At 34.4% G+C, this 12,718-nt stretch overlaps 1 protein-coding gene across 2 annotated transcripts; it reads left to right on the top strand.

Moving 5' to 3' along the window:
• The first annotated feature begins 209 nt into the window (after positions 1–209).
• LOC107005138 (GTPase-activating protein GYP1) lies at positions 210–11,355 on the top strand. Of its 2 annotated transcripts, XM_015203639.2 has the most exons (11): positions 210–320; positions 426–567; positions 1,775–1,925; positions 2,022–2,205; positions 3,829–3,899; positions 7,808–7,945; positions 8,043–8,134; positions 8,842–9,113; positions 10,093–10,178; positions 10,310–10,411; positions 10,885–11,353. In XM_015203639.2, exons 2-11 carry the CDS (start codon positions 482–484, stop codon positions 11,044–11,046), a joined length of 1,344 nt encoding a protein of 447 aa, XP_015059125.1. In that variant the 5' UTR covers positions 210–320; positions 426–481; the 3' UTR covers positions 11,047–11,353. The 2 variants fall into 2 exon arrangements, with proteins under 2 accessions (XP_015059125.1, XP_015059123.1); XM_015203637.2 differs by having other exon boundaries at positions 267–567; positions 10,885–11,355.
• The last annotated feature ends 1,363 nt before the right edge of the window (positions 11,356–12,718 follow it).

Raw genomic sequence — 12,718 nt, 5'->3', positions numbered from 1 at the left:
AAGTTTAAAAAGATAACATTGAAATTTTTGAATGAAAAGTTTAAAAATGAGATTTAATTTTTAACAAAAAACAAAATATAATAGAATCATATTCACTAAATTATCTTGAATTTTTATGTAACCTTATATTTATTAAAGGGTGTTATGAAGATATATTATCTTTTTTCTATTGTTCCAAATCGAGTTGTGACAAAAAATATTATTTGATGATTTTAAAGAGCCATATATAAAAAAATATATAGCGTCCAATTTGGTGACCGAAGTGGAAACTGGAGAGAGCAAAAGACGCATAAAGGAGTTGTACCTTTGGTGAGTTGCAGGTGTAAAAAATATAAAAAAGCTAGTAGCGTCCAATTTGGTGACCGAAGTGGAAACTGGAGAGAGCAAAAGACGCATAAAGGAGTTGTACCTTTGGTGAGTTGCAGGTGTACCGTAATCATCAGTTCCATTGAAAGAAACGAGTTTTGAGAGCAGCAATGGTATGGTAACCATGAGGAGCGACAGAGAGGAAGATCGAAATGCGACTGTTGATTCAAGATTCAATCAAACTCTCAGAAATGTTCAAGGGTAATCATTATTCTTAATCAGATCTATATAATTCTCTAAAACCCATAACTTAGATTTCCCATTTTCCGCCCTTTTATATATACCATTTTGAGGTAATTCAACTCAATTGGACTTGGGGAGGGTCTGATCAGTGACCGAGTATGCCAATTTTGTGATCTCAATGCTGAATTTGTGATTGGAAATGTTTTATCCATCTTTCGAATGAAGTTTTGGTAGTTTATGGAGGTTAAAGTTGAGAAATTTAGGTTGTAAAGCTTGTTATATTTCCTTTGTGAGTGCTATGTTTGTTCAGTATGATGAATTTTTGTGTTACTACTAGGACAAATATCAACAGGAAGTGAAGAGCTCAATACATTTGTTTGTAAGGTGATATGCTAGAAAACATAGAAGTTAGATTCCCAAGCCTTTTTGGAGTGTTTCAAATTTTCGACACTTCAAGCAAAACTTAGGTTTTATTTGATCAAAATGGAGTTGGGTGAGGAGACCTTTTTTGCAGCTCAGGCGTCCTTACATACTAGTAGACTTGAATCTTTGATCACTAGTAGTCCGTGTTTTTTTTTTCTGATTTGTCTGTTGGTCTTTACATTGGGAAATGCATTTCGTATTTTTTTCATTTTTTGTGGATTGTAAAGGTTGAAGTGTGGATTTAGGTTGTCGAACTTCCTAGCTTCCTAGGAGCTCTTGTTACTTTACTTATTTGTTGTGGCAGTGATGTGTGAAATATGGACTTTGGGTTCTTGAAGTTAATAGTTTTAATGTACAGTGATACATTGCAAGAGTCAATCTCTCCATTTTTTGTTTCTCTTTAGTTTTTTAACAGTTGGATAGACATTAGAAGTGTTGGGCTGTTTTATCCTTGAACAGAAAAGAAATGCAAAGGACAAAAGCCTAACATAGCCTGATTCATACATTACACATATTTGTTGATTGTTGTCCTTTTATTGGACGTTGCCAGTACAGTGACTTCTTTGGTTAACATGTGCCAATTTGACTCTCAAGTAGAATCACCATCTGAAATATTATCCTAATTGACTAAAGAAAAAACCATCTGGAATAACAATGTTTTGTATTTAACAGTCATGGATGTTGGTTATCAATGATATTTAATAGTCAAGGATGTTGATTACTTGGTCTTATTCTTTTCCATTCAGAAAACTTTTTTTTTTCTATAACTTTTGATAATCACAAAAACTATGATGTCGTGCAGGTTATTAAAGGGACGCAGTTTCCCTGGCAAAGTACTGATTACGCGGAGGTCAGACCCACTGGATAACTCAACCATGAGATCTCCAGATAATCATGGAAGTCTACGAGATAGTGAGACGGGACCAAGCCAACTGGCAGATGGATCTTTTGAGGTACGAGCAGTGCTGATATCCAATGTGTGTGGTTATGTGATATATCTATTGCTCAAATTCATCACCTTAAATTAAGCTCTATTCCTTGACTATTAGGATGAACTGCAAAGTAGAAGCAATCTGAATGTTAGCTCATCTGCTAGCCAGACGAAATCATCAATGTCAAATTCAGAACACACATCCAGCGAAGTACAGAAGCCATCAATTGGCTCTAGAGCTACTGATTCGGCTAGGCTAATGAAGTTCACAAAAGAATTGTCTGCGACAACTGTTATTCTAGGTACCAAGATATATATTTTTTGATGAGGATGAGGTGATATTTACATGGTTATATATAAACATATATGATTCTTTTCTTTGCATAATTTAGCATATAGTGCTTAGAGCTTATTATTTGGGATCGTATGGGTGCCATGATCGTAAAAGGATGACTTAATGTGTATTAATGAGTATCCTTTACATGCATTTACTCCTGAACTTTTCTATGGGTGCTTAGAGATAGTGAAGGCCTAGCTTTTTTATAACCAGTGTTCCATGTTTCCTGCTAAGTGTTACAATGTCCCACTTAAAAGTCCTTAGAGAAAGTAAGTCTCTTATGTCCTGCTAAGGTTGTCCAGTCTCTCAAAAGTTGATCAAATATGGATCTACCCATAGTTACCATCATAAATATGGATAAGTCATGGGTATCCACCAATTGCACTTCCCTCAAGTATGTAAGGGTGTAGGAACCTTGAAAACATATACTTATTAAGGGTGTGTTTGGTATGAAGAAATATATTTTCCAATTCTTTCATGTTTCATTGATTTTAATGTATTTGGGAAATATTTACAAGACACACATTATCGAGTGACACCTTTTGATGAGAGATATGAACAAGAAGCTTCGAGAAAACTTTTCAAATGGACTTACTTTCTCTAATTCTTAAAAAATAACTTCCATACATAAATTAAGGAATTTTTTTTTCAAAACCTTCCTTAAATCAGAAAAATATTTTCTAGGAAAACATGGAAATATTTATTTCATACCAAACACAGCTAAAAGAAGAAAAAGAATAAGAAAACAACCTTGTAATATAGAAATACTTATTTATTTACATAATAAAAAGCAACGGATAATGTGGATTATCCATTGTATTACCACCCATTTTTATCCTTATCAAATATGAGTCGGTAGGATATTTTATCCATTTTCACCTGACTCATTTTCAACCATCCCATATCCGACTCGACCCGCTATTTGCCGCCCCTAGACACTACATTAATAGGATACAAATGGCTCTTCTTCTGGTTTATGTGCAGTCCTGAATTACCTTCAAACAGAACCAAAATGGCTTGGTTCTTAGCACTGGGAAGGTTGAGAAATATAACTTAAAGAAAGGTAATAAATTAATTGTACACCAAAATTTAGTGACCACAATTAAATGGGTGTAGTATACCTCTGAGACTTTAAACAAAAACTTCATTGATTTGCATCAAGATTTTGAGCGGGTCACTGTACGCTTACTTGAAATTCTTACTATACCTAAAGAAAAACTTTGATCTTCAGCTAAGGATAAACCTTTGTAGGATTGGATTTGTCGTAGTGGCTTATTCCTACATCCCTCCTGCCTTTATAAACTATAATTGGCTTATTCTTTGGCCGGTTGATCACAAAGGTGATGCTTTCCTAGTCATAAGGATTTGTGGAGTTTCACTAGCTAAGACCTTTAATGTGAGACTAAAAGACAGTTATGCATATATCACAACTGTTTCTGCTTTGCTCTTCCACGAGGTTTGTTAATTTTTCCTTCTTAATGACTTGTACAGATTGACAGATTTAGCAGCTGTTGTTGGTTAATTCTCAATGTTATCTACCGATCTGATTGTTACATTTTCTTGATGTGCTTCCCAACTTCTCTTGCAGAAAAATTGCGTGAGTTATCTTGGAATGGTATTCCATCATATTTGCGTCCCAACATATGGCGGCTTCTTTTGGTATGGTTCTAATTAACTTAATTTCTCTGGAAATGTTTTTAGGTCAGTAAAGAAGCGGTATTATGTATTAATTTGGGATCCCATCATATCTGCGTCCCAACATATGGCGGCTTCTTTGGGTGTAGTTCTAATTAACTTAATTTCTCTGGAAATATTTTTAGGTCAGTAAAGAAGAGGTATCATATATTAACTTGGGTCAAGTAGACAGAACAGCAGTAGTACAATAATCAAAGAAATAAGGAAGGAAAAAACAGAGTGAAGATAAAAAGAGGGGGAATATCTTGAGGGACTCACAACTAGAAAATGTAATCTAGGAACTAGCAAACTCTTCCTGATATCACGAAAGTAAACTCTTAAAGCAATTCATTTTCACTATACGAACAGGTTCATGTACATCCTCGAAACATGTATTACTTCTCTAAGAGCAGATCTACCACAAAAGCCAGTGTTATATAGTTCTCCAAGGTTCAAAAGTCAGACTGTCGTAAGCTCAACCCTAATTTATTTACTCTCTCAAATGAGTGGTGGCTGTTTTATTTTGATGTAGGATCTCCTGTCATTCCTTATCTATGGTTCCCTTGAAAAGCCGGGTTGCTCTAGGGGTAATAGGAAAGCGTTGTTAGCCGAACTTCATTGGGAATGGATTCAATCAACAGATTCCTTCAGTTTGACACGTTCTTATCCTCATGCCTTATATGAGATAAGAATGGACTCAGTTGATCAAGGATAACCGATCACACTCTGCAATCACAAGAAACATGCACAATATATCTTGAGCCACTCTAAAATTTACAAAAGATGATTCACTGATCTATCTCTTTTTGACACGTGAAAGAACAACTAGCCATTTTCTGTTATTTGATGGAATCATATAATGAATGTTTTATATTAGTTGGTTAAACCATCTTGGATTTATCTTTATTGTTTTGGTGTCTGTTTTAGGTACTTAACTTTGTTTTGTGAAATTCCTTACCTCTAGGAGACTATTGTTTTCACTTTTCGGCACTGAACTTTGTTATGTTAAGGTTTCTCTAATTCTCTCTTAGACAGGAAAGTTCATTTCTAAACCAGTAGAGTTCATTTAAACAATCCTTTTAGCCTAGAATAATATATACATAAAGTCAAACTTGGTCATCGACACTAGGTGCTTCTCTACTGAATGGATGATGAATTCAAGTCCATAAAACAGTCGATGATTCGAGGTGTATCATCTGACCATGCCCCTTTGATGCTTCAGTGTGGTGAATGGGAAAAATCTAACTCCTAGTCCTACTTCAAGTTTGATAAGTTGTGGTGGTTAGAGGTTGATGGCTTCACTTTTATGAGGAAAAATTGGTGGATTTTCTTTGACATTTCTGAAATACCTGATTTGATAGTGGCAAAATAATTTAAATCTGTAAGTTAATAAATACTTCTGGAAAAGCCGGCCAACTTGGAAAGTATATTGGAGACTAGAATTGTTGATGAGAGGAGCAGGAGCTCTTCACCGGAGCGGATATCCACAAGGACAATTGCAACAACATACCCAGTGTAGTCTAATAAAGTGAGGTCTGGGAAGGGTAGAGTGTACGCAGACCTTATCCCTGCCTCGGAGGTAGAGAGGTTGTTTCCAATGGAATGGATTTCCTCAAAGAATTGCAGGATTTTGCCAAATTAAAAAAAAAATTAAAATAAATGGAGCCAAAGATCTAGGGTATTATGACTTAAGCAGGGAGACAAAAATATCAAGTTTTTCTAAAGAAGGCCAACTAACATTGGAGATACAACACCATCGATAAACTTGAGGTCAGTGGGCCTTTTATTTAAGATCTGGATGCCATCAATAGAGAAATCTTGGCCTTATTTCTCATTGGGTGATTGTTGTAAGGTTGACAGGAAGAGAACAACTGGATACAAAGGCCTTTTGAAGAGTCACAAGTCCTAGATATAATCAAACAATGTACAGAGAATAAAATACCAGGTCCAGATGGATACACAATGCTATTTATCAGAGATGCTGGTCTTTTCTCAAATAAGACATTATGAAGCATCAGATGTTTCTATAGCCAGCATACATTCAAATAAAGCTTCAATGCAACATACATGCTTTGATTCCCAAAAAGAATGAGCCACTTGAATTGAGGGATTTTAGGACCATTAGCTTGACGGGAAGTTTCTGTAAAATCATATCTAAATTGTTGACCGAAAGATTGAAAAGCATCATGGACCAGCTAGTTGCTAAAATCTCTGATGGTCTTCATCAGAAGAAGATAAACTATGGATGTTGTTCTCATTGCAAACGAATGGATGAATTTTAGAAAAAAAGATTAGAATAATGGGGTTCGTTGTAAACTTGACATTGAAAAAGCTTTCAATCATGTGAATTGAGGTTTCCTTATTAACACTTGTAACAAAATGGGATTTGGAAGGAAATGGATCTACTGGATTTCTTTTTGCATAAGTACCATGAGATACTCAGTAATCATCTATGAGTCCCTCCCTAGAGGGTTTTTTTTCAGCTCAAAGAGGTCTTTGATAGGGTGATCCCTTTTATCCATTCCACTTTATCTTAGTAATGGAAGGGTTTAGCAGAATGCTTAATATTGCTAACTACAATGCTTGGATCAAAGTTTTCAAGGTGGGAGATAGCATAGAAGTCTCACATTTACTCTATGCAGATGATACCCTCATTCTATGTGATGCAGATATCCATTAGTTCAAATTCCAGAGGTTGTTTTTGATTTCTTTAATCGGTTTATTGTCTTCATGTGAACTGGATAAATAGCTTGTTCTTTTCTGTAAATGTAACTTCAAATATTAGAATCTAGAAATGTTTTTGGGATGTGTCGTTGGACGACATTTCAATGACATAAAGAGTCAAGACTCTAATTCCTGAAGCCACAGTGGAAGATAACTGGGAACCCAGCATGGGTGGAGATGGATGTTTACAATACAACTCAATAATAGGGAACTTCTCAGATTTATTGTACTAAAAGTTCTGGATAAGTTCAAGGAAATAACAATAGAGGAGGATAGATTAAATTGTAAATTGCATAAGGGTGTGTTTTATGGTAATATGATACCTATTTCCAAAAAGGGTCTGTTATGGTGACATCAACATGCTCACATCTCAATTAGGCTGGTCAGCAGTCCATGTATGGAGCTGGAAGGTATTTTGGCAAGTGAAAACACCTCCCTACGTTGTTTTGTGTGGTTAATTGTTAGAGATGGTTGCCTACAGAAGAAACTTAAAGAGAAGGGAAGTGCAACTTTGTTCAAGGTGTTATCTATGTGGACTGGATTCTAAAAGTAGAAACCATCTTTTTATACATTATGAAGTAACTGGAGTTCTCTGGCAACTATTCCTTAATATGAAATTATCATGGATTATGCCCACGACTCTAGGGGAATTACTTGTTTGTTGAAACTTACCTGGTGGACTAGTTAGACAAAAAAAAGAACTGGTAGAAGATTATACCAGGCTGCATGTGGTGGATTATATGGAAGGGGAGAAACTATAGATGCTTTGAAGGGACCCGCATCTCCATACAGAAAATCAAGATGAATGCCTGTTTTTATTTCATTTTTGGTTTAAGGAAGATTTAGAACAGGATGATCGATTCAATGTTAGACATTATGGAATCCCTGTAATGGTAGGATTCAAAAGAAACTATGCCTTTTGGATTCCTTTTGCAATCTGTAAATATGACTTAGCACAGTCGTTGTGCACTACATTTACGATATTATTACCATTCTCAAAAGTAAAAAAAGGTATTCTTGTAGACAAGTTTGCTTCCTTCCATTTTATTAAATCTGTTTTCACGTGACTTAGTTACATAGTTAAAAGAACATGTGAAACTGGATTGCAGATTTTTTTATTAGACATAAGTTGTTGCTTTTATGAAATTTAAATAATGAGCTGACAACAGGGATATGCACCGCCTAATTCAGATAGAAGGGAGGGAGTTCTGAGAAGAAAGCGTCTAGATTATCTTGATTGTGTTGCTCAGTACTATGACATTCAAGATATTGAGCGAACAGATGAAGAGATCAACATGCTTCGGCAGGTATTTTCGATGCATTTGGATTGTGATCTTTTTTATGCCTTATGCTCATTTCCCAATGTTGTCAGTGATATAACTACTACTTTGCTTGTGCTGTTAGATTGCTGTTGATTGCCCTAGAACGGTGCCTGATGTTTCTTTTTTCCAACAAGCACAAGTTCAGAAATCCCTGGAGCGCATACTTTACATATGGTAAACTATTTCTATTTCTCTGTATTTATTAGCTGTAACATTCTCCTTGAATTGTAGAATGTCTTTACAAAGGGAAGAGGAAAGGAAATAGCATTACATTTATTTCTTTAATTAAGATGCGGAACTAGATGAGAAAACAAATGGGTAATGGATTTTTGGAATGGTCAAAAAATCGAAATTGGTAGTAGTCATTAGGTGTGAGCATTTGTCGGATTAAACCGAAAAACCAAATAATCAAAGGAATCCTGATTATTAGTTTACGATCTCATTTAACATTATAGTTACTGATATACATTCCAGCTACACCAACTATCACTTCATCAAAATCTACACCAACTATCACACTAAGATTTGCTACATACACTACCTTGTTCATTCCGATTACCAAATAAACTTGATGATTTTAGCAATTTCGAGAAAAGTAACAAATCCAATAAACCAAAAACCAAACCGGAGAAAAACCAAATTAAAATAGAAACCTAATGAAACTGAACTTGAGTTTTGATTGGACTGAATTATTTCATAACTGAATCTGAATCCAAATAATACAAAACCAAATAAAAAAAGGTACTGCACACCCTGGTAGAAATAAAAGTTAAAGAATTGAAGATGCGTGGCCACATGGGCATTCATTAACCTTTCCTTATTGCTCCTGTTGGTGTTTTGGATGTTCTCATATTCTGGTGATCTATCATTTTCCTTTCTAGGGCCATCCGGCACCCTGCAAGTGGATATGTGCAGGGAATAAATGATCTTGCAACACCGTTCTTAGTTGTTTTCTTGTCAGAACACGTAGAAGGGAGTATTGACAATTGGATGATGTCTGATCTACCTTCTGAGAAAATATCTGGTATAGAAGCTGATTGTTATTGGTGTCTATCAAAACTGCTTGATGGGATGCAAGACCATTACACATTTGCTCAACCGGGAATCCAGAGGCTCGTGTTTAAGCTAAAGGAGTTGGTTAGACGGATAGATGGTAATGCTCTAATGGTTTCTACTTCTTTCTTTGTCTCTATCTACTGCCCAATGCTAGAGAATCTGGAAATATGGTGTCAAAAATTATTGATTTTCTTGACAAACAATGTACTCCCTCCATTTCAATCTATTTGTTCTATTGACTTTTTGGTCTTTTTAGAAAAGAGAGCCTGTTTCCTAATTTGGCAACTCTTTTTAGCTCCACATTTCACATGGCATGTTTAAGACCAACAGTTAAAGTGCATTTTGATAAATTATACAAATCGTTAGCTCAAGATCACAAGAGTCAAGTGTTTTTTTACTTTCTTTAACTCCGTGTCCATGAAACTAAGACAAACAAATTGAAACAAAGGGGGTAATACTTTTAAAGGTAAAGCAAATTTTAGTTTCACATATTATATGTCTTTCAATTTGTGAACAAGTTCTACTTTCTATGACTTTATGAAAGGGTATGTATACCTTGATGATTTGACAGCATTATGAGGGTGTTTACAGTTGGAACTACTATTTATTTCATTTAGTTTTTTGGACCTGCTAAAATTGCTCTGTATTTATTTGGTTGCAATGAGTTACACATGTATTTCTGTCTTTCATAATTTGTTATTGGAGGTGGTTGAAATATTGTCTACTGATAGTTGGAACTTGGATCACTATAAAAGTTTGGACATGGTAAAGAGATGCTGGAAGAAAGAAAAGAAGACCCTGGAAGACCAATTACTAGAAAAGGTCAAAAGAAACTGATAAAATGGTGAATTTCATCACGTATAAGTAAACACTTTATTTGCTTTCAAATTATAAGAGGTTAACCATGGTTGAATTGTGGTTTTAGAGCTAAGAAAGTACAAGCAATTGAAAGTAGGGGACTAAGAAATGACAGCACACGGTTTATTTTTCGTATTTCCTTGTCTATGTATATATTCTTCCTGAAAAATTAGGTGACATGTTATAATTTTGATATTTGGTTCCTCCCCATTTTCTAGAACCTGTGTCAACACACATGGAAGAGCAAGGGCTTGAATTCCTCCAGTTTGCTTTTCGCTGGTTCAATTGTCTCTTGATACGCGAGGTCTGCTGTTCTGTCTATCTTTATTAAGTGTCTTTCTGCCTTTATCTTTATGAATTGTTTTTCGTCATTTTGAAATTCCACATTGTTCAAAGCTCTATTTAGAAGCCGTAACTAATCATCTACTCTTGCAGATCCCTTTCCATCTTGTTACCCGATTATGGGATACATATCTTGCCGAAGGTGATGCACTGCCAGATTTTCTTGTGTATATAGCTGCAAGCTTTCTGCTCACAGTAAGATATCTCTAATATCTGCTTGAGATTCATGTGATGAATATTGACATTGAGTCTTACTAGCATTACATATACAGAAAACATACGGGAACACGTACACATGCAAACATACTCTATACCCTAATGTAGAAAGAAAGGTTTGTTTGATGAGTCTTAAATGGATTGGTAAAATAAGCAATTGAATTGAAGGGAGCAGATGTATTGCTATAATTTATAGAGATCCCTTGAAATATGACATGGTTCTTTTAACCATGTAAAGCAAGGATCACAGTTATCCTTACATATATTTTCAGTCACTGACCCAAAAGATGTGAGTGTTATTTTCCTGCATAGGCATTATAAAAAATTTTCTTGAAAGGAAGCATCAACTCTCCATCCCTTTTCTTATACCCAATTTATTTCCTATACTCAAGTGAAGTCTGTTTGGGTGCTGTAATTACTAGACTGTTCTGAGTGTTGTGTCTATTGTGCAGTGGTCAGATAATCTGCTGAAGCTGGACTTCCAAGAGATGGTTATGTTCCTTCAGCACCTTCCCACACATAACTGGAGTCATTCAGAGCTTGAAATGGTACTTTCTAGAGCATACATGTGGCATGCCATGTTCAACAGCTCGCCCAGCCACTTGGCTAGCTAAAGTGGACGCCTTTTCAATATTCTTAAACTCTTTTAGTTCAATCTTTTTTCTCTTGTATTTATCTGTCTCTGTTTGATTGTAAAAGTTATTTTGGTTTTCCTCTTCATGTAGAGCCTAAATTTACTAATTGTTTATTTTTCTGGCCTTTTTCCTTTTCTTCTGTTTTGTGATTTTATAAGCTTTTCTCATACATGACGAGTTTAATTAGAGAGGAAAAGCTTCTTGTTAACTTCATATGTAATAGTTGTATTCTTCACTCTGCTCTTCCTTGAATAACTAAGCAAATATATGTCCTCTTATTACCTTTTATAGTGAAAATACACAACTATTGTGATTGATGAAGTCTTACGAAGAAATCAAGATCATATATAGATATAGCTCTTAATCTATCTATATTCTCCATTTCATGTATAAATAGAATTTCTTGGGAAGTTGTGTGGTGTGTTAAAAACTTTTGAAATATATTTTGAAGCAGAGCAATGAAGTGTTTTACTTGAAAAAGAAATAAGAAAGGAAAATTATACAGAAAGACAAACAAACATTTGGCCTGTATTACGAAAATTGTTATTTGCGACTATAATTTTGTCAATTTTTACGAGGATTATACATGCTTTATGAAAAATCATAATCACTATATTTGAATTTGTGAATATTGACAAGTTAAATATTTAAAAGAAATTCTTAAATATATGCACAATGAAATATACAAAATGCAAATGATATTGATTTTTGGGGAATCTTATACATTCATTTTTGGGGAATCTTATACATTCACGTTGAGAGTTGGGAACAAAAATAAGCCACAAAAATATAAAAGTTACTAAAATAAGCCACTATTTTAGTAAGTAACTAAAATAAGTTTAGTGGAAGAAAAAATTCCACTATATTCAATTTTCTAAACGTTTTCCGTTACTGTCATAACGATTATTTTTAATATATAACGGAACTTTTTCTTCCACTTTATAAAGTGGAACTTTTTATTCCACTTTATAAAGTGGAAAAAAATCTTCCACTTTATAAAAAGTTACCTTTTCATCTTCACCTTCACCTTCTCTCCTTTTTCTTTTCATGGCTTCAAAAAAAAAACACTTTGAAGATGGTCATCTGCATCAAAAATTCACTTAAAAAAATAAGTGTTAGACATAGCGATAATTATCTGCATCAAAAGTAGGCGAGACATAAAAATTTGAGGATGTCCCAACATTTTCCGTCATTTCAAAGTGTGAAGACTGACCAAAATAATTATTTAGCTCATAACTTGGAGCAATATTCCTATCTTGCTGAGGTAAACAACTACAAAATATATAATAAGAAGAATAATAAATAATATAAATTAATAAATAATTGACAAAATCAACAAACAATAATTGAAATATAATAATTGAGCATTACCGGTCACTATCATTGATAGTTTTGTTTAAATCAAAATCATATCGGCCGGTAAGAGTATTTTGATAATGAGTCATTTTAGGAAAATCAGTAAATTGAGTTATCGGAAATCCATCAATGCTATTATGATTTTCTAATTAGGGATGAACATCGACCGATAAAGGAGAACGTTGTTGACTAATCTTAGGCTCCTTCCTAACATAGATTCCAAGTATTGTTGACTTGATTTGATCTATATAGTCATTTGAGACCCTTAAAAAGTCGGTCAACGATTCATCATTAT

This window comes from Solanum pennellii, chromosome 11 (assembly GCF_001406875.1).
Source record: "Solanum pennellii chromosome 11, SPENNV200".
NCBI lineage: Eukaryota > Viridiplantae > Streptophyta > Magnoliopsida > Solanales > Solanaceae > Solanum > Solanum pennellii.
The sequence above is the reverse complement of the archived record's forward strand: the minus strand, read 5'-3'. Positions and strand labels throughout refer to the sequence as shown.

Excerpts from the sequence above, each read along its gene's own strand:
- LOC107005138 (XM_015203637.2), top strand. The coding sequence starts at position 482 with ATGGTAACCATGAGGAGCGACAGAGAGGAAGATCGAAATGCGACTGTT. Across the intron at positions 568-1,774 it reads ACTCTCAGAAATGTTCAAGG|GTTATTAAAGGGACGCAGTT; the intron begins GTAATCATTATT and ends GATGTCGTGCAG. Across the intron at positions 9,114-10,092 it reads GTTGGTTAGACGGATAGATG|AACCTGTGTCAACACACATG; the intron begins GTAATGCTCTAA and ends CCCATTTTCTAG.